Source organism: Scomber scombrus, chromosome 11 (assembly GCF_963691925.1).
Source record: "Scomber scombrus chromosome 11, fScoSco1.1, whole genome shotgun sequence".
NCBI lineage: Eukaryota > Metazoa > Chordata > Actinopteri > Scombriformes > Scombridae > Scomber > Scomber scombrus.
In genome coordinates, this window is record NC_084980.1 from 21,855,096 (window position 1) to 21,878,004 (window position 22,909).

The 22,909-nt window shown below is 37.3% G+C and overlaps 1 protein-coding gene across 1 annotated transcript in view; it reads left to right on the plus strand.

The window, feature by feature from the left end:
• Window positions 1-4,747: 4,747 nt before the first annotated feature.
• ak5 (adenylate kinase 5) overlaps window positions 4,748-22,909 on the plus strand; it is an 89,843-nt gene continuing 71,681 nt past the window's right edge. The window contains exons 1-5 of the mRNA XM_062428773.1: window positions 4,748-4,960; window positions 6,346-6,532; window positions 8,759-8,926; window positions 12,070-12,242; window positions 18,315-18,428. Of these exons, the coding sequence (XP_062284757.1) occupies window positions 4,901-4,960; window positions 6,346-6,532; window positions 8,759-8,926; window positions 12,070-12,242; window positions 18,315-18,428 (702 nt within the window). The 5' untranslated portion in view covers window positions 4,748-4,900. The remainder of the gene's footprint in view (window positions 4,961-6,345; window positions 6,533-8,758; window positions 8,927-12,069; window positions 12,243-18,314; window positions 18,429-22,909) is intronic.

The window sequence follows — 22,909 nt, forward strand, 5'->3', positions numbered from 1 at the left end:
ATTTTATTATATATGCAAAACCACCATAAATATATGTATATGTTCCAAATAAACTGATTTATATCACACCTTTCAAAAAAATCTAATTTAAAGTGCCTTACACACAAGTGATTGACACAAAATAGGATGTTAAAAATTGATTTCGAGAGTAATGCACACCAAAGTTATTAAAAAAGCAAAAGACGTTATTTAAATAAGACAACAATAAAAGATGGGTAGTTAAGATAAATAAATATAAATGATAAAAGATAATGCAAGCAATACAATAACAAAACATAATAATATTGTGAAATAATACACAAAATAAAAGGATGAGTAACTAATGTTGGATTAGTGGTTCTCAAACTTGTTCATGTCAGAGATCCCAAACTGACACAAATTAGACCACAAACCCCCTTTTGATAAGATTTTTGATTTTAGATGTTTTACTACAGAAAGTGTATGAAACCAGTGACCAACATACTCACATATTCTGTCAGTGTCCCAAAAAACAGCAGGTCTGCAGTAACTCTCAGATCTTTTAAATCAACGCTGTTTGCAGCTGACTTTTATAAGATCAAATCACAGTGTAATGTTTATTTCAGTATTTTAGATGTCTTATTTTAGCTGTTTTTTGCTTTCTATTCTCTTGGCTATTTAATTGTACATGGTCGCCCATAAAGTTGGAATAATTTTGTTTTCAGACACATTCCTCTTTTTATTTTCTATTTATACACATCAGTAATCACCTTTGACCAGGTGCAATGAGATTGATCAATACAATGTTGAGAATATATACACTTATAAAACACTAAATAAATCACATTTTCACAAACATTTCATGGAAAGAGGTAAAAAATATTGTATTCCAACTTTATGGGCAACCATGTATTTAGGTGTCCATTTATTTGTGTTTCTTTTGCACTTGCACTTTCAATGTTTGCAATGTTTTATGTAAAACACCTTGAATTGCCTTGTTGCTGAAATGTTCTTTGCAAATGAACTTTCCTTATCATTGTGTTACTTATGAATTGAATTATAGTGAAATTAAATTAATCCTCTTTTTGCTTGGACCCTCGGAACCTCCTTAAGGACCTCTGGGGGTTCCCGTAGCCCACTTTGATAACCAATGTTTTAGATCATTAAACATTGTTCTGCTGAGAGGTCAATTATTTATTGACTTATAAAATAAAATGTATATTTTATGATATATCTCAATATATAACTTAAAAGGAAACACGGGTCAGTAGAATATTTCCTTTTGCTACACTGTGGTACATGGTCACAACAATAATGTGTCCTCTCCAACATGAACTTCAAATAGCAGCAGGAAATTAGTAAAAACATAAATCACACATACACATAAAAAACAAGTAAAAATACACTGTAGCCTATACATTGCAGTCAACTGTAAGTTAAAGAAAACCCAATCAGTAAATAATAAAAAAAAAAACATTTAACTGTGTTAAGCGCTTAAGAGGATTAAGAGGATTCAACCCTATTGGATTGGGATATGTGGCAGGGATTCCCAGAGCTAATGTCTAGCTGCCAACACCCTACACTAAAAGCCAGAGAGAGAAAGAAGAATGCACATATATCTTAAAGTTACATGAAATCAAGCAGAAACAGTGCTTGTTCTGCAGCAACCTTATATTATGAATATATTATTTGGTCTTCATGAGGCCAAATGGTCCAACTGTGTTGAAAGTATAAACTGAGAAGCCTCTGTGAAGCAGTGGGTTAACTATGCCACGCCTCTATGTAAACGCTCTCAAAACGCAAGAGTGTTTAATAGTGACCATGGGAGGTGCACAGCTGATATTATCTAGACATGGATCACTTCTGAGCATAGGCTGATATTTGAGGATAATTAGCTTTACTTCACCTGCTTATGGAGAATATTCAATGGAGACGGTAATCTTTGTGGACGTGTTTTCTAAAAGAGATTCCCTATCAGTGTGAAGGGCTCTCTAACCAGGAGCCAAAGAAATGCACGCTTGGAGGATTTTCTCTATATGCTGGAAATGTTATCCAATTTCAGCAGCTTAGGACTGAAACTTTATTGCAGTTTATGTGCAAACTTTTGCTGTGGTCACTGTGCACAATATTCAAGCTCTTCAAATATTATACACTTAAAACATCCACAGTGTGATAATAAAATATATAACATAATCTTTCATAAATTGCAGCAGCCCACATGTGGTCTACATACTGAAATGTCCTTGTGGTCTGATGTATATTGGAGAAACAGAAAAGCCTCTGGACATCTGTATTTATGAAAACGGGGTTGAATGAACACCTGACCTTGGTTGACCATATATGTGTATGTCTTTTGCCTTTGTCCGACTTTGGTTCTGATGAAGACAAAGCAATGTTGAAATGTTGGTCTCTTTACACTATTAAAAGCTGCAATTCAATCAGTGTGCTCCAGTCTTTTGCTGTCCTTGACCTGAGCAGCATCTGATTCATCTGCATATAACTAGAAGATGTGCAGAGAAAACTCTGTAGTTGTTTGTCCTTTTTGAAATAAGCCATTTCTGACACCCTCTTTGTACCCAATTTACAAGAATATCAGCTGAAAACAAAACCTCTGGTAGGCTTTTTTAAGACCTGAAATGTTGTTGGGTTGTGGAAAATGTGAGAAACTATGAAAGATTGTGTTTTAATCATTTTCATTTTGGTGAATCAATGCTGATAAGACTGCTGAGAGTGAGTAATAGCATCTGGCTTATCATTGCATTGGCAGATACAGAATTCTTAAAACAATTAAGAAATTGATTTTGAGGCTAAAATCCAGAAAACAAAGAGTATAATTAATTTCAGTATGTGTACATATGGGCTAAAGTAGTGTGTGGAATCAATGCTTCTAATTTGTATTGACAATGTAAAACAAAAACTGATAAGTTCAAAGAGAGTTTTAAAGAGAAACAAGATATTGTTTGTCCTGTACAATCTATTGTGATATTAAAATGTTTAGTTTAGTACTGTGATTTCTTTTAGTATTTTTTTAATGATGTGGTAAAAAAAAAACACACAAAAAAACCCTTAAATACCTCAGGGGTTAGAGCACAGACTTCACTACATGTTTATTTCAGCATACCCTCACATGGTCAGATATGCTCAATCCACTGATGGGAGAATAAAAACAGATTAGACATTAAATGATGCTGACAGCTTCATATTCAAATGTCCTCTCTGGCTAATTGGTAAGGGCATCGATAATGAGAAGTGACATGGATATCACAGCCAGCAGATGTCATAATGCATGTCATGTTAGTGCTAAAGTAGCCCAAGTGTCTAGGAGCCCTGTGGTAAGGCGAAGCGATGAAAACACATACAGTATCCTTCTTGTAATTCTAATATAACATCACAGTACAGACAGCAGACAGTCTGCTGGAAAAGCAGCAATGAAATTATTTTGACACACCACAGGGTGCCTTTACAGTTCTGCCAAGCACTCTAATCCTCTGGACGTCTCCTACTTCTGCTGCTTTTTGACCTGCAGCATCAACTCTCTTTTGCCCGCACAGCTCACCTTTTTCAAAATGCATCACATTAAAAAATTAAAAAGCCAGGACTGTGCTCCAACAAAACAGCTATCAGTCGCATAAATCTTATGATTATACCATTGTTAAACCATAAATTCAAATTTTACTGTCAGGCTTCTTCTTTTTTTTTTAAATCCTCAACTGTGACTGATTCTTGGCCAGACATTAAATTATATTCAGTTGGAGTGAGCCTCACTTTCTAATCTACCTTCTGATCTAATCTAATGTTACCTGTGATAAGAAGACTCAACCTGAGCAGTCCAGTTGTCAAGAGGATTAGTGGCCTATAAGGATCCAAGCCTATGGGATATACTGTACCAGGAAATCAAACGGGCCTATTCCTGGGTTGCCTAAGAAAGACTTGATCTTGTGACCAGTAGAATACAACTTTTGTTGACCTATATATTTTCACATATGACCCAAATTAGAGCATTATTGTGCAAGTTAGATGATGGCCTTCAGCCAATCACATGCAAAAAGCTGCATTTAGCTGAATGGCTTCATTTAACAACATTACTCACTATACAGTGAGCACTTAATCATACTGTATATTTGGAGGGCACTGGGCTGTATTTGTGGTATAAAGTGAATGTGATAAAGTGATTTACTTCGCAATAGTTTGTATCTATGATATACAAATTTACATTCAGTTTGTCTCAAAATATTGAGCTTTATATTTAATTTTGGCATTTGAAATGTGAGGAATAGAAAATACGCAGATATTAGGTTGAAAGCTCTGGGGGTTGTGATTCTTTAAGTGTCAGGGTGGTTAAGGCACCTTTTGAGGGATGTGAGTAAAACCAAAACTAACGTGTTTCTCTTTCCAGTTAACATCTTTTTTAACTGAGTGAGAGAGTGTGTGTGTGTGTGTGTGTGTGTGTGTGTGTGTGTGTGTGTGTGTGTGTGTGTGTGTGTGTGTGTGTGTGTGTGTGTGTGTGTTCATTACAACATACATATTTATCACTCTGTGAACAATGGCCGTCTTGTGTAAACTATTATCAACAAACCCCACAAGTTCCCAGGCGTACTGTGGACTTGTGACAAAACGCTGGACGGAGGCGGTGCGTGCGTTTTTTGGCACACCCAGCGCGCAACCTCTGTGCCAACGTCAAGGCACACACATGGTGCGTGCTGGAGGCAGCGCGCTGTAGGAGGGAAGACTGACGAGCCACGCATCCGCATCACAGAGGAGGGTGGCGCGGTGGCATCGCCTGCAGGAATCCAGTTGTAAAGTCCACACACAAGGCAAAAATGCGCTGAGGATAAATCAGCCTGGAGCTCGGTCGTTAACCAAAGATTATCCTACGGCGCTGAGACAATTCAAGAAAAAACGCTCCGGATAAGTTTTCATTTCAGAATAAATCCGACAGAAGATGAATACCAACGATGCCAAGGAGTATCTTGCACGGCGGGAGATACCTCAACTATTTGAGGTGAGAGATGGTGTGCGCTTTGTGGGAATGACCAGTCAGTACGATGTTATTCATCGATGCATTACAAAATGAATGTCAGAGTCATGGCAAAGACCTTTTTATGATATCCACATCTTGTTATGGTTGATGGAGGATGGAGAAAGTCAATTCTACTTCTTCATTAAAATAGTGGTTTCACACAGCTGATTCTTTACAAAGTGCTTCCTAAAATCATGTTTTGTAATATTATGCAGCTAAATGTATAATTACAGTAACACTGTAATTAAACCCTAAAGACTTTCCTCCCTTTCTTTGTATAATTTGCTTTCAATTGACGTGGGCCAGTCTAACGTTATATAGTCAGGATTCATTGCTGCAAGCTGCTTCATTTTATTACAAAAATATAAATTAAACACTTAAACACGGTGCAAAAAGATGCCTATGATATGTAATAGAAGCAAATATCCAATTGTAGCCTAATTATCACAGCGAAAATGTGATAATATGAAACCCATAAGAGAAGGAATATTAGCGATATATGAGTAGTTCACAGTTCACAGTACAATTAACTATCAATCAAGTTTACAGGAATGCTATGGGAATAATAAAGTGATAGATTATTATAGAAGGTAAACGCTATAAAGCACTATAAACTATTTTATTTAAATGCATAGACACAGTTTGATAACTTTGAAAAATATAGTAATGGAATATCATTCATTTTCCTGTGGGGATAGTAAATGGGCTCATCCACTTAATTAGACTTAATCCCAAGTGAAGAGCAGCTGATGTATGCAAGCAATCACTGCTTGTTTATTCACAGGCAGTTTAAATTACATTGAGCAGTGAAGTGACACATCATAATCATCATAACTGCACTGTAATTTTACAACTGCTGCTCATATAAAAGTGCATTCAGTATCAATCAGCTAAATAAAGCATGTCAAATTGTTTTCAGTGGCGGTGGGAGATGTTAGTGAGGAGAGTGGAGATGAGGTAGGAAGTCCCAGAGGAAGGAATTGTTTTAAAATATTCATGGTCGCACAAACACACACTTGACTTGTGTTTTGGTTTAAAGTTAGCTCTCACATTCATCACAGTTGCTGGCTTTCCTCTCTGACAGTATAATAATAACAGGTCATCGTGGTCCTGTGTTTGTTTACCAGGCTGAGTTCTATTTCATGGACTTCTGACAAAATGAGATGTTGTGTTTCCCTGGTGGAGCCGAGCCAAGGCAACCAGATCTGCACTTCAAAACTTCACCTCATTAAAGCGGGCTGCTCAACGCTGCCACAATGTCACCGAATACATTATAGCAAAGATGCAGCGAGCCAGCTAGAACAAACATCTCCTCCTTGTTTCTTATTCTACCTGCGCATCTCATCATGTCCTCCTGTTTACTACAGAGCCTGCTGACAGGTTTGATGTACTACCGACCCGATGACCCCATCGACTACCTGGAGGGCTGTCTGAAGAAAGTCAGGGACCTCGGAGGAACAGACAAGGTGCGGTGGGATACCTTTGTGGGCCAGGAGAAGAAGCCTCTTCCCCCTCTCAACGGTGGCCAATCACGCAGGTCCCTCTTCAGAAATGGTGAGAAGTGAATGCTGATTGATTGAAGCTGATCTTTTGGTCGAGCAGTTGTGACTATTTCGTTCAGTTGTTTAAGTTGTGTTTTCTGCAAGAAAGTTACAATATTTGCTATTTCCAGACTCTTAAATGTGAATATTTGCTGCTTTAGTTTAAGGTCAAAACAAGACGTTTAAAACATGTCATATTAGGCTCTAGAAACTTGTCATCTATTCTCTGACATTTTATTGACTAAACTATTAAACATGGCACTGTATTTTATCACATCATGTTTTTTTGCACAAATTCTAGGATTAGGGGTGAAATAAAAACTGTCTGCTACTGTGGGAGATAAAATATATATATATATATATATATATATTGGCACTAACCTACTTTCTAAGAATGCTGGCAGCCGTTCATCTTTCTCTCCTACGCAATCAGGCTCAAACAGCGTTTGCACAGGAAAAGGTGTTGACATTTATACTCTACCTCCAGCCCACTGTGGTACATAAATTGTTAAAACTGTTTATGCTACTGATGGAAATACTATAAACACTGTTAGAGCATGATAAGACAGGAAGATCTTTTTATTTAGCTCTACTATGAAGCACAGCTGTGTGTTTATTGACATTCTCAGATAGATTTCGGGTTTTTTTTAAAAGTGCCAGAGGCGATTACTGAGAAACCAAAGAAACACACCACATCTAAAACAAGAGCGAGAAAACTTTCAGGCTAACCCTGCTGCTGTAAAAACAAGTAAAAAACAACTTGTTCAAGGACAGCATTGCATGAGAAATTTACAGCCTTGAACATGCCTTTGCTGCCTTCAGTGAACTATGGATTTTTTTGGTAATCTGGCAATCTGTCACTATACAGCTCAGTAAAAGACAGATGAACATGGGGTGGTAGATTATTGATATAAGTTTGGATACTAAAAGGATCCTTATTCATTAGTTATTGATTCCAGCTGTGGCTTTGAGCACATGTAAACAATTCAGGAAATACCCCAGATGCAAAACTTTGTTACAATTTGCAAAGCAAAGTGGACCTCAAATACAGCTCCCATGTGATTATGACATTTTCCATTTCCATTATTTGATGATGTAAGTAAACATGTAGAGAGGAACTACCATGACATTAAATAACAACAGTTACTGTAGTTGTGTGAGAGTACAAATTTGCATTTTTTATGCCACACAAGCCATAGTAGCAGACATGAAGAGATCATTTTCATAAAAACTGAAGCCTTCACAGAGACATAGTTAAAGAAGCATTTGGAAATTTAGATTGGTGTCACTTCTCTTATTATTGTGGAAACGATATAAACTTTACCAGCTGCGGTGCTGAGCTACTGGGAACTGAAGCTTAATCAGGGATAGAGATTTTTCTGCCCTGTGGTTCAAAGCTGACATGTTTCAAAACATTTGCCAGAAGGAACCGCTGCTCTGGCATCTTGAATTTATTCTCATGTGCGGCCTGATTGACTGATTTATGTATTAGAAATGTTAAAAGAGCAGAAGTAACCCTGTAAATTCAAATGAGGGGCATCATTTGTACTAATTTACAACCTTCTGTGTGTTTTTCGGGCACTTGCTTGCTAAATTGTATAAAATAGCACCTCTTTTCTCCTCAGTTTCAACAAACCCTTCATTTCCATTTCTGGTGTATGTATTGTCATCGCTAAAATTGTATGATCAATACCATCCTCAGTTATATAATTGATAATACAGTGTAAAGGGATTATGTTTGGTTCTACATGTAAATTATAGCAGTTCTGCTCCCTTGGAATAGCATACAGTAATGATTTATATCTTTGGTAAATGTGTTATCATTGTTAAAGTTGCATAATCAATGGTTCCAGTGCCAGAAATGGCAGTACAATCACCAAACTGGATGAAGCAGCTTCATCTCTGTTGTATTCATCACACTAACTTTTTCATCTCTAATTTACTGTCCGATTGTTAAAACAGGCTCAATTTATTTTGGTTTTTGTTATAGGATTGGGGTTGAGATAATGTGACACCTGTGCCTATAAAGTAATTGACAGACAACATTACTGTTGACAACATCATACAACATGAATGATTAAATGATGATTGAGATGTTGAATGATGAATCTCAGGTTGTAATTTTCCCCCTGTATGTTGTAGAAAAAAAGAGCCATTCGTGGATACTTTGCTGAAAAGCAGGCAAATTGGTTCTCATTTGCACTTTGTCTGTGTGTGTCTGTGTTTGTGTGTGTGACAGTGTTGCCCGACAGTCCCAATTTCCCCTACAGACGGTATGACCGCCTCCCTCCCATCAGCCAGTTTTCCATCGAGAGCGACTCGGACCTGTCGGAGACGGCGGAGCTCATAGAGGAGTACGAGGTGTTTGACCCATCCAGACCGCGGCCCAAAGTCATCCTCGTTATCGGTAAAAGATCAGTAAAACAAACAAAAACACAACTAATAAATCTATAAAAATATACACACAACACAAGAATGAGGAAACTATGAGGCAAAAATGAAGGCCCATTTGTTTACTGTTTCCTTGTCTGATCTTTCTGATTTGCACTCATTTAGATTTCTGCTGACTCATGTTTTCCATTAGATAAGAGACAACAGTAAGATCCTTTTATGTATAAAAATAGAAAAACAAGCACTGTGACCAGTGTTCTTTATAGCTTCAAATGAGCACTTTAGCCATTTATATAAAAAGGTCAACACAAATAGAAAGTAGACGTTTATATTTGCCATACTGGTGATCTAAAAATACATGGCCTGGATGGGAATCTACGAGAGCATGTGTACACTACCAGTGTGTTTTCCTGGTATTTTGAACGTGGCCCCGCCTCTCTCTATTAGTATCAGCAGGACAGATCTTGTTGCATGTCACTCACTGTGTTAGACGTGCTCTCCTAATCTGATTTCCTTGATGGGCCTCCATTAACCTGTCACATACATTCATTAACTTTATAAATTAAACATGGCAGCTGTACAATAAGAGTAATTAGACTGAGCTGGGCTTAAAAATAGTGCTCTTTATGAAACCTTTTTAAAATAGTTTTGGGGTTTTGATAAAGCTCACTGTCTGTTAAAAAGCCTCAGCATGTTTTCATTTTTGGTGTGTGTACCTTGGACGTTCACGTCTATAGCGTGGATGATAGTTATTTGTCCTCGCAGCACAAAGCCAGTTCCTATCACGTCTTTGTGAGCACATCATGCCCTATTTTAAAGGGGAAAACAGGATGGCAGCAGCTGTCATCTCTTTGGAGGATTGTGGCAAATGTTTTGTCAGTCAGGTTTGCAGAGAGACAGGCAGACATGAGATGTTTGGTCAAAAAAGGTCAGAGGGGTCAAAAGTTAGAAAATAATCAGATGTGAGAAAGAGTGCACATTAACTAAATATATAATAAATAAACACATATTAGAGCATTTGTCTGATCCTCCCCAGTTCTCTAGCACAAAACTTTCTCTCTGTCGCTACATAAAAATCGCCTCTACATCTATTTCTAATTTACACTCAAGAATATTTTGCTAAATCTTAAGACCTGTTTTCCTGGCTGCTTACCATTTAGGTGTGTCTGTTTTAGGGTAAAACTAGTCACATGCTTACTATGGCACATACATCATTAACATTATTAGTTGCATCTGTGCTTTTTTTGCTATGTCAACTTGTCATGAATGAGTGTGTGCTAATTTGTGGTTACATTTAAATGGAATAGTTCTGCATTTTGGGAAAATATGCGTTTTTACTGTTTTACCCAGCGTTAAAGATTGGTAAGACAATACCACTCATATCAGTCCCTTAAAGTTTAAGATAGGCTTTGGTTAGCTTAGCTGAGCATATAGACTGGGAGCTGGGGGAAACAGCTAGCCTGACTCTTTCCAAAAGTGTAAAAAAAAAAACACTTGCTGCACCAGCATCTCTAAATATCACTGAATATTCAACTTTGGGCCTTTATGCCGAGCTAAGATAGCTGACTAACTCTTGGCCAGACAGCAAAGATGCCTATTGCACATGAGATTGAACTATTCCCTTAAAAGGGAAATATGTTTTCAGTCAGAGACATTCTCAATTCCCTTTTTAACATTTTCAGCAGTGGTACCAAATACAAACAGAAAACAGTTTATTTGGACTTCTTTGCTGATATTTATCAACTGACAGATATTCAACAGAGCGTTGTAATGAAAAAAAGCAAAAGTATCTATATCTGTTAGGAAGTCATGGTTGAAAAGTTTGCCCTCGTAAAGAGGAGCGAGACACAATGTATTGTATAAATGGGGATTATGGTTCCCACTATCAGACAGTCTCTCCTCAGAGGCATGTATGATGTTGCATTCAGGTGTACACACAACAAATGACAGAAATAGTTGAGTGAAAAATGAAGCAAAAAATTGAGAAAGAAGTTCAACCTCCCCATCACCATCCCCACCAACAACATCTTTAAATACTAAACCCAATCCATATATAACCTACTCCGTGTGAGATTAACCCAGACACTAAATACCTGTAGAACAGTGGTTACATGTGTAGTGACAAATTACAACAACTTCACTGAAACTTGACCATCACAAATAGACTATCTAACTTAAATCTGACCAAATGATATATTAGTGATTGTTGATCTGTCATAATTTTCTTCACTTGGGTGCACACTCTTCACCTCATCCCTTTTTAATCATTTCTGACAATGTTACCACGATGTAATAAATTACCAACACAGCTTGTTCTCCATCTAATTTCACTTCACTCCTGCCTGGATATCAGCCGGGAACAATTTTGGAGAGATTTCTATGGTAACGGAAGTACCTCTGCAATCCTGAAAATGAAACATAGTTATTTGACAGCGGAGCAGCACACAGGAACACATATACATAGACCTTTATAAACCCATTGCACATTTTATACATAGCTAATTATACAGATGGGAAATTTACTTTCACATTTTCAAGTGGTTCTAAGTGGTTTTGCAATTCTTACTTTTGGATGAAATATTGATTAGGAATCTATTGAAATGAATGTTACAGATGTTAAAACGTGCAAATAAGACATACCTTTTTGACCATATTAATATTTACCAAACTATGCAGCATCAAGCTGAAAGCTGTCTTCTCTTGTTGTTGCTCCTCTGCAAATCTTTTCATCTGTCAAAATATAAAATTTTAAAAAAGATGATTTTTTTTGCGAATACAGGAGGTTCACACATACCTGTTTCTCTCCCCCCTCCTAAAAGGCCCTTCTTTCCTGCATATACTTGCAAAGCACACATAACCAATTACACACAGTCACAAAAACCCTCTCACACATGTGCAACCACAAGCAGAGTTATACACACACACACACACACACACACACACACACACACACACACACTAAGTCTCACATCTCTCTGGTCTTCTACACATATGCGCCTACACAAATACACCCACACACATAATGTTTCACACTCAGACACATTTCACACATACAGACACACACACACACACACACACACACACGCACACACACACACACACACACACACACAACAAAATCTCTCCAAAAAACATCAACAGCTCTCCCTCTGTGCTTAGGTGGCCCTGGCAGCGGCAAAGGAACACAGAGCCTGAAGATTGCCGAGCGTTACGGCTTCCAGTATGTTTCCGTGGGCGAGCTTCTGAGGAAGAAGATGATCCACAATGCCACCAGCAACAGAAAGTGGAGCCTGATCGCTAAAATCATCACCAACGGAGAGCTGGCACCACAGGTAGCAAAGAAACATAGGAGGTGACGGGGGAAGGTCATGTGTGTTTGAAACAGAGAAGATATGAGAGCAAGAATGAGCACCAAGTGTGTCCAGTCACTCTCAGGTCATCATCACAGTGTGCATGTAACAAGGGGCTAATTAGCAGCATCCATATCGCAAGCATGCTGGTGAGAGGGATGCTTATCCATCTTATTAGCATCCTTCTTTGCAAGATAATGACTCCGTCTTGGAAGAAAATGGGCACAGACCCCCAGTGGTTGTTTGCTAACTCAGATGCTGAATCAAGAAGGTTGTACCCTTATGCTTCATGAAATTAAGATTGTTGCCTTGATTAATATTTAATATATGCAAGTACAGAGGAAGGAACAAACCATAACACAATCATATAAATAACCAAACAGGCTTTCATGTGTCATGTTTAAGCCCTTTAACTACAAACCACATAAAGTATGTATTACCGTCAACTATTTTCAAATCATACAATTTTCCTTTGCGTCCACACGTATATGCTTACAAATGATCCATTGCTTAGACCAGTATTATTATTATGTGACACCAAGATGGTAAACAGCAAGTTATATATCACATAAAAAGTACATGAAAAGTTCTTACTTATACTTTGATCAATCATTTCCATCTTATGCCACAGTACTTTATACTTCTACGCCACTACATTTATGTGACAAATATTCCACTTTTTACTTCTCTTCATTTATTTGACCGCTGTAGTTACTAGTTACTCTGAGGATAAAGGCTTTACAGTCAAAACTCAGGATCAGTTTATAAAATATGACACATGTAAAATAATCTATTAATATATGAAGTAGTTCGACCAGTTATACATTTCTGCATACTTATACTTTGATACAGTACTTTAAGCACATGTTGCTGCTGATACATCTGTGCTCACATAACATTTTGAATGCAGGACTACTGTATTACGTAATTAAGTATTCGGACATGATGTGTTTATTTCAGTTAAGATCTGAATTCTTCTTCCACCAGTGCATGTAACATTTTTAGCATCTGACTCTTAAATACAAATGCAGTGTCAAGTCTAGTCAAAGGAACTTATGTCAGGAAACAGCCATGTAAGATTTGGTAGGAAAGGCTCTGCTCATTTTAGTTGAATAAACAACATTTGAACCTGAGGAGCAGGTTGGGATGAAGAAGAGAGCTGCAGCAGCAAACTGCGTTGGTATGAGTGTGCCAGGTTATAATGGCTGCTGTAAAACTGCATTAATATGATTGGACGTTACTAGTCAGCAGGTAGACAGGCAGCTGAGGAATGAGCCAGTGATTGTGACTTTAGTGCTCTGAGATATCTTTACTGTCATCACTGGCACCATGATGCACTGATGAAGCAGCGAGATCCAAGGCTGTAACATGGACACCAAGGACCCCTCCTGCTTCGTGACCAGCAGTTCTTAGCATGTGTCCCCTCATGTACTATCCTCGAAAACTACCTACCTCATCATTTATCACCCCCTCCTCACATGCCTGGCACTACATCACATCTCCCCTCTAGCCATTTAGCAGTTGTCAATCCAAGAACCAGTGAGATAAAAAGCAAAGTAGGCCAAGCTGCAGATGTATTAGATATGATGTAGAGCCTTGTGGCTGTTAGGCATTTCATTTCCTGCCACGATTAGTTAAACAAAACAGATAAGAATTTGGTTTCATGAAGAGGTTGCAGTGGTTGGAGGAAAAGGGCAAAATACTCTTGGTATATGAGAAGGAGCCCTGGTGGCAGCATTATGTGTTGAGTGTCATATCACTGTATATTGGTATGAGTTGTGTCAGTATTTACTTTCAATAGTACAGTAACATTTAATAATAAGGGGACAGCTAATATAATTAATTAATAAAACTAAGACATGACCCATGATGATTTTAATGCACAAATTAAAGTATGATGTATCATTTCAATTCCTGTTGCTCCCTATTAACAACTAGGTCACTGTGACTTCATGTGATTAGTTTACACTTAATAGTAAATTAATTAATGTTGGTTCACAGTTACTTTATACATTAGGCTAATTATAACACCACCAAATTAGTAGAATTCCAGTCATAGTAAACAGCATTTTTAACCCATTATTCATTTGATCATTCTCTATGAAGCTGCCATTTTTTCTTCTTTTATCAAACTGATAGCTAGATGTAATTTACTGTATTTACTGCTGCATGACCTAATGGTTTTTATTCCACGTTTACAAGCTAGCAACACTAGACAGATTTAATCACAATCATGTTGTATCATGCTTTAATCTTATACACACATTTACTGTGGATAAAAAAATGTATGTTACTATATTAAATAACTGTGAATTAACATGTTTTAATTGAATTTAAGTGTAAACTGATCACATATTGAATTGATCATGATACGTCCTGCATAAATTCATGCATGAAATCATCATGATTCATGCTTTAGTTAAGCATTAGACCTACTTAAGTATAATATTTGCACCCTTATTATAAAGTGTTATTACTGATTCACAGATTTAGTGATGCAGGAAATGTTGCAAGTTATTCTTTTATACCTTATTTTACAAATAGCTTTGTCAATGATCAGTTTTAAAAGTTGCCTACAAAAGTAATTAGTAATCAGATCAGAATTGTTTATTAAGCAGACTAAAGGTTTAGTTGGATGTTTGTTGTTGGATGAGTATATTGATTCTACTCTCATATATGTTTGCTAGATATAAAGCTACAGACAGTAGACAGTTAGCATAGTTTAGCATAAAGGGTGGAAATATAAGGAAACTGCTAACCTGGCCTGAAGCCACTGCACCTGGCCAAGCAACCATCCAGCACCAAACCCCCAATAACACCACAACTTGTTCTCTTTTAAAGTTGCAACAATCCGTTGATTCCATTGACAGGACAAATTAATCAACAGTCATTTTTCAAGCCATAATGTAAAATTTCACTTCCAGGTTGTAGGTACTCAAATGTTAGATTTTGATGCGTCTTCTTCACTGTACACGATAGTAAACTGAATCTCTTTTGGTTTTGGACTATTGATCAGAGACATTTGAAGTCATAATTTTGTCTGAAAATAATTGTTAGTTTTGGCCCTGTATTTTTTGTATAAATGTAATGTGTTGATTAGTGAGCTTTGGAAGTGCTTTAAGGAGCCCTCCTGCCGCTCGTCAAAGGCAGACCCTCGTCCTCCACAATATGGCCTGCATGCTGTAGCCACCAATTATCGCTGTTGAAAGTTTTTTGCTTGTAGAGTTGTTCATGCGTCTCCGTTGCAAACTATCTAGTGTGGTCTGCCTTTGGTGAGCAGGAGGGCTCTCTGTATCAGCTGTATGCTTGGCCAGCAAGTGGTTTGTCATGTTATGCTTTCAGTAGATTGGATTGTTTAAATAATAATAAACATACATTTGCATAGAGCAAGCATATGTGCCCTATCCCATGATGATAAGAGTATTAAAAACTTGAAAAATATCTCTTTAAAATAAATTTAGAACAAATGAAAAATGTGCAAAATTAATTAGCAATTAATCGCTATTGATCGCAATTTAATATCTTAATCAATTGACAGCCCTAGTTACGACAGATCCAGCCTAGCTGCTCCCCCTTTTTCTGGTCTTTGTGCTAAGATAAGCAGCTGCTGACTCTAGCTTCATAATAAGTTAACAGATATCTATCTGTCTCAGCAAGAAAATGAGAAAGCATGTTTCCCAAAATGTGGGAAAAAAAATGCATTTAAATATATACAGTACCAGTCAAAACTTTTGACTTTCTCATTCAAAAGAATGGGAAGGTGTGTCCAAACTTTTGACTGGTACTGTTTTTCTAAAATTTAGATATTTCCGTCTGTAATAAGGGTGGAAAAATGTCACCCCTGGGTTTTTCTAAATAGCCTTGAGTACTGAACTGTGCTCAGCTGTGAAGCACTTTCAGTGCTGCAAATGATTAAAAATGCAGCAAGCATTCAGTATCACTTCACTTCACTGACTCTCAGACAGCCGCAAAGTCAACTTGAAAACTTGCTGTTTGTCTGTAATTCACTGCAAGGTCATGTGACTCAGAATATTTCTGAACCTCTGTTCCCTCGGAAATCCCGCAGGCTTTCTCATAAAAGACTCCTGGATGTCTGACAGTCTGGTCTAAAATTAAAGAGTGATGGCACTTTTGCTTTTATATCCTTAGACTGAGGACAAATCTTCATATAAAAATGGGTTAAGAAAGATCCAGCGGTTTTAAAAAAAAACCCACTAAAGAATGTCTTATACTGTTGTTGAGTTTCAGCACTTACTCACCATTTTTTGTCTACTTTTCTTTTTTTTCTTTAAGGATGAGTGCCATGTAACAGGAGCTGCGTACCAATTCCATACTACATACTTATAGTATATACTGTATTCTCTATACTATCATCATAGCAGTAAGAGTACCAGAAGTTAGTGGTAATGTACTTTACCGTTGCTATCCACACAAATGGGTGGCAATCCAGCAGTGATTTTGGAAATACACTGCCAGTTAGACTTCACATAGAGTTATGTTAAGTTATGTCTCACCCCCATCAGCAGCCAAAACTTTTTTTGCTTCTAGTAGCTCCTCAATTTCCTTTGTAATCACCAGCAGCATACTATAAAGATCACTTAAACCCTGAAACAGTGCATTATTGATCTTGGAAACAAAACAATGCCAACTCAAGGACTACTCACTTGTTCCAGCAATTTTGACTATATCACTCAGTCACTTGGTGTCTATTAACCAGATGGAGGTTTGCTTATTTGCTATCGACCTGCAAACCTGTTCAAACTGCATTATTCAATTAAACATTAAACTTTATTAAACATTATTATGAACAGCTCTAGGACTTTTCATCCATGACTATAGTAATAATTTATTTTATACTGCGTTCTTACTATTTTCCAAGCTCAATCTGGAGCTTTATCACCACCCTCAGTGATAAGGGAAAGTAAACATCAATACACACTGTCGAGAGAGGCTGAGTTTTAGATATTTACGGCAAACATAAACACGATCTTCTTATTTCTGGAACTGAACCCAAAAGTCACTTTGGCTCTTTGTCCACCATGTAATTAAGACTGAGCCACAAATGTGAAAATAGATTAAAAAAGAAATTCCCCCAGTTGAATGAAAAAAGTAAACAGCATACTTTCTGGTGGCAATCACAAAGCGCACCATATTTGATAGATGTGAAAATTACAACTGTGGGACACTAAACCTGTCAGATGTGACGCAAAATGATGATGATTCTTATGTCTGAAACCTCAATATACTGCTAAAAGTATTGCAATCTTTTGAGCATCTATCATGTAAAGAATTGTGAATGAATGAAAGATGGAGTGATTTTGGACCCCAGCTTCAGTGATGACGGTTTATAGATGTTATTGAGTTGTTGGTGGATTTTCTCTATGGGAGTCAGAGATGATTGTTTGAGCTTGGTATTCCTGTGAGAGCTCCGACACTGAGTCATGCGGTGGATCAGGGGGCTTTTCTTAGATTAGCTTTTCTCTCTTTATCTCACATGCATACATTAATCTGTTCGATGGAATTTAGATTAGGTTTAATCTCTGCATAGTCTGCTGGGCCACTGCTCACATTGTGTGGGTGGAGGGAAATGAAACTTCTCTGTTAGTCAATGTTGGGCACGGCAGCGGCTACAGCCACAGATGTTATTTTTAGATCAGAGCATTGCTCATGTATCTCTGCCATATCATATGATGCATTGTGCCTGGAGAAATACATTCGAACATGTTGACCTCTTCCAGCCATGAGGAAGTAAGTGACGCTAAAAGATGCTGGCACTTTCTGGCCGCAAGTACCCTCAAGACAGTCATTTTGCAGCATTCAGAGATATTAAAGTACAATTGGATAAATACATCAGTTGTACTGTGAATCCCCCAGTGTGCTGTCATAGTTTTCCATTGACCATATTTATGGCTCTGTATCATGTTCAAGTGGTTTTAACCAATTTACGTTCATGATGGAGCCATACTGAATTACAATATCATCAAAAGAACTAATCTCCTCCTTCATGCTAATCATGACAGTTATAAATAAATCATGCTGATGTTTGTTTTCCAGGAGACAACAATAACTGAGATCAAGCAGAAGATCATGAAGATCCCAGAGGCTAATGGTATCGTCATAGATGGGTTCCCTCGTGACGTCGGACAGGCCTTGTCCTTTGAAGACCAGGTGAGTTTCTATAAAGATTTGATTCTCCTGCAGAAATCTGTTGAAGATTAATTATGAAGGAAGTTCTACTCTTGATCCAGATGTTGGGAGTCCCTGCTTGAATGTGTATCTTCATTACTTCATGTTTGTTCCCACACATCCCTCTGTGACTAAAAACTAAGTCAACTGCATCACAGAGATGAGTTCTTGAAACATATAGAGCTATTTTCATTTGCCCACTCACATACATGAGTATTTCAGAGTTTTAAAGAGTTTTGACCTTTACTTACACCAAATTTCAAGTAGACAGTCTACAAACCACAACATCATCTCTTACCTGCAATAAGTACTGTGTGACTTGGATGATTATGTTGTTCAACAGCATATGGAGCAGTTGGCTTTCACATTTGGGACAACATGAGAGGTGGCCACCAATTTGTGCTGGAACTGAGTTAGATAACAACTTAAACACTTCATCTCAAATGTACCAAAAACTCATGGGCACCTGCCTCACTTACAGAAAACCTCTCCAATCGATCCAGGAGTGAAGCCGCTCCAAACAGAGGTCAAAGAAAAGACACAGTGATGTGAAAAAACACTCACAGGTCTTGTTTTGGCATCCAAACAAGTTTCAGAGTCACTGTGTTTATCTTATGATGTAGATGCAGCAAAAATTGAGCCAAACACAAAGAGCTTTTAAACTGAATTTGCTACAAGGCAAATATGTAAATGAGATGGGTAAACACCATATATTGGAGCTGATACCTCTTTGGTTTGATCTCCAGTAGCATCAGTGATGAGATCTGAGGATAGGTGGTGCCAGTTGCTTCAGGGTTTTGAGTCAAACCACCAGGGATTGGTATATCTGATATCAGCGTGCCCAACTTCTAGAGGTCACTGTCAGGACATTTGACAAGTTAAAATGTGTTTCTTTTCTTGTTCCTTCAGTTGAATGTTTGAGCTTCACTGTGCAGAATGATGTTAATGGTGAATGGTAAATGGACTGTACTTATATAGTGTGTTTCTAGCCTTCCAACGACTCAAAGCACTTTTACACTACATGTTACATTCACCCATTCACACACACATTCATACACTGGTGGCAGGGGTTACTATGCAGGGTGCCAACCTGCTCATCAGGAGCAATTTGGGGTAAAGTATCTTGGCCAAGGACATATCGACATGCGGACTGGAAAGGCCGGAAATCGAACCACTGATCTTGCGATTATTGGACGACCCGCTGTACGTCCTGAGGCACAGCCATATGTGCAGAATTTGTTTTCACACTCATCTGCTAAAGGTGGAAAGCTTCTCATAGCTTAAATCTCAGTTTCAGTCATTTAACCACAACCAACTAATTTGTTTGGAGCCAAGCCAAGTGTGATGTGGAAACTTGTGAATGAGAATGGACTTTTTAGTGAAGTAGTCAGCAGTTAAACTTTATAAATGAAAAATAATTTGTATTTCTATTTATTATTCTACACAGAGGATTTTAATTTGTGCAAAAACGTGTCTGGAGGGGATCTTTAAATATTAAATCAGATTACAATTTGATAATAAAAAGTGCAAATCATAACTAATTTAAATTTTAACTAATCAAAAAATTATTACATTATTTGCATTTGTGTTGCATCAGCACGTTGCATTTTTAAATAAAAAAAAACACTAAAACACTGGATATAATGAAAGGTTTGTATTAAACTGAAAGTATTCAAAGACAAAAAGGTCTTAAAAATTGCTGTATAAGTTTTTGACCATAACAAATATAATCTCCACACTTATAGACAGATATGTAGTTCAGCAACGTTCAGCAATTTTCTCCATATGGGTCCCTGAAGCAATATCTTTTCGGGTCAGTAACCTAAAGTGGGTCTCTGACATTAAAGTGCTTCCCAGATATTCCATTATATTTTTTCTCATTAATAGACTGTATGGTGTTTTGAACTAGATATTTTATTTGCATCTGAAATATGAGCTATGAACCATCCAGCCGATGTGCTTACAATGGCAGTTTGACTTATCATTTGATCATATATATCGTTCAGTCTTAAATTGCCTTAAATCAGTGTGTTTCAGCTGCTGAACAGCTATTAAACACACACTGACACTTTCAATTTCACTGCCCAGTCAATGCTCAATGTTCCTGAAAATGTGCAGATTGTGATACACTGAGCCAGGAATCTACCCTTTGACTGGCAGATCGATTCACAGGTTGTTGAGCATCTGTCCAAATAAAATGTCCTTGAGCATGACTTACCATGAAATCCCTGGCAGCTGTCGTCCTGGATTCTTTGACCTGTTTCCAAAGAATTACCTGCCAGTGTTGTCAGACAAAAACCTCTGTGGAGAGTTTTTCAATCCAAGAAGTCCACTGAAAACATCAACATCTTTGTAAGTTAGCAATGCATGGAGGATAAATGATAAACCAATAAATCTCCAAATGTTTTTTTTAACTACAGCTGTGACCTTTCACATATAGCAGCGCTTTTATCTAAGCAGGGGCACTCTGATGGAAATTTACTCAGTTGAGCAGCTAACTGTGACACAACGGTCAATTGCTTTTAGAAGAATTAATGCTCTTTAAACTCACTCAAATTTGTCATTTAAATGAGCACTCATTGACTTTTAGAGTGGTTGTGGAACAGGTCGGGATCTTTCTGTGAATAAAGACTAACCTTGTAATCTGGTAGTTTTAGCTGCCTCACAGGGAACAAATGGAAAGACATCAGGATTAATTCTCCAGGAGGTGTTTAGAATTCAAATATTTCCCTTTCTCCACAGTAACTAAACTCATTGTTCCAGATATTATTTAAGCTTTGTCCAAATGACAGGAGGTGGATCACTATAAACAAGAATATTTTGCAGGAAAAATATTATCATAAATAGATTTTTTTTAGTTTGCTTAATACCAAACTGTTTATACAGTACATTTGTGAAAAGCACATTGTCTTTGCAAGTTCAGGTTCAGTTAATCCAGGATTGTTTTTTTATTATTATTGTAGCCCAAAATGACTGAATTGGCAGTGGCATTTCTAAAAAAGTGTTGCTAAAATGTGCAACGTGTTATTTTGTAATAAATGTCTGTACTATTAAAGTAAGCCTAAAAATGTTGGATCATTTATGACATCAGGAAGATCTTGAACTAAGTTCTGAAGCATACAGGAAGCCAATGTAAATGGTTCAGGATGGAGGCAATATGCTCTCTTTGTTTAGTGTTTGTCACAAGTCTGGCTGCCATGTTCTGAACCATGTGAAGTCAAACAATTGCAGACTTGCTTAAACTGGAAAATATGGGTTTACAGAAATCTAGATGGGAGGAGATAAAAGCATGGATGATTTGATCTGTGATGTTCTTAGACAATGCTGAACTGACTGATTTGTAAAAAAAAAACAAGACTGAACCAATTTCTTAAAGTGAAGGTCAAAATTCAGTTTTTGAGCAAACACAACACCAAGATTTTTAGCAGATGGTTTTATATTATCTGCTAAATACCTACTGTATGAACCAATACTCTTTGAAACTTGGTCTGGGCCAATGAGCAAGATTTTAGTTTTGTTTCTAAACTCAGTGACATCTAGTCTTTGATACTAGTAAGCCAACAGTATAGAGTATCCAGATTTTTATGATCTAAATAATAATCAGTAGTCTAAAACTGATGGACATTAAACATTAAACTGATCAACCCAGTCATTTACATCATAAAACTCAGTTAAGCTTCTACACTGAGCAGAGATTGAGGCATCAAGGATGCAAGAGTGAACTGTAGAAGGAGCAGCTTGAAGGGCAGTTTTTAACAGTTTTGTGATCAGAGACAAAATCTTTCACACTGAATGGAGTAACAGATAAACCCACAGTAAGCAATACATCAGGAATGTGGCTTCTTTCATGTGTGGGATGTGATACATGCTGTTTCTGGTTAAAAACACAAATACTTGAATAATTCAGAGGCAAAACTATCAGTGGGGTAGTCTATGTGAATATTAGAATCTTTAACCAGTAATGTTTTATCATAGACACAAACAACAGAGGAAATAAAATCAGATAGATCAGACAAGAAGCTATTATTGGGTTTAGGTGGACCATAAATAACAATAGTGCAGACAGAGGTATGACACATCAACACTTCAAAGCTAAGAGGTTTCTCCACTGATACGGGGCTACAGCTTAAATTATTTTTAAAAAGCCGCAGCAAAGCCCCGTAAACCACCAGTTAGCCTGGGAGAATTAAAACTCATATAATCAGGGGGACATGCTCAGCGACAGCCAGGTCTTGTTGAAAACTGTTAAAAACACATAGGCTGTCATAAAACTGTATCGGATGAATGTCCTCCTCACCTGTTAGCACTTGTTATTTGACTTTGGCTTTTAAAAGTGACTCTAACTTTAATTAGGCGATTTCTAATACATTTTTGGGGGGGAAACTGGGAGGATTTGGAAGATTGTAAAGCTTGCAGACTATGAATTACTGTAGGGCCACATCCATGTATGAGTCCATGGATAT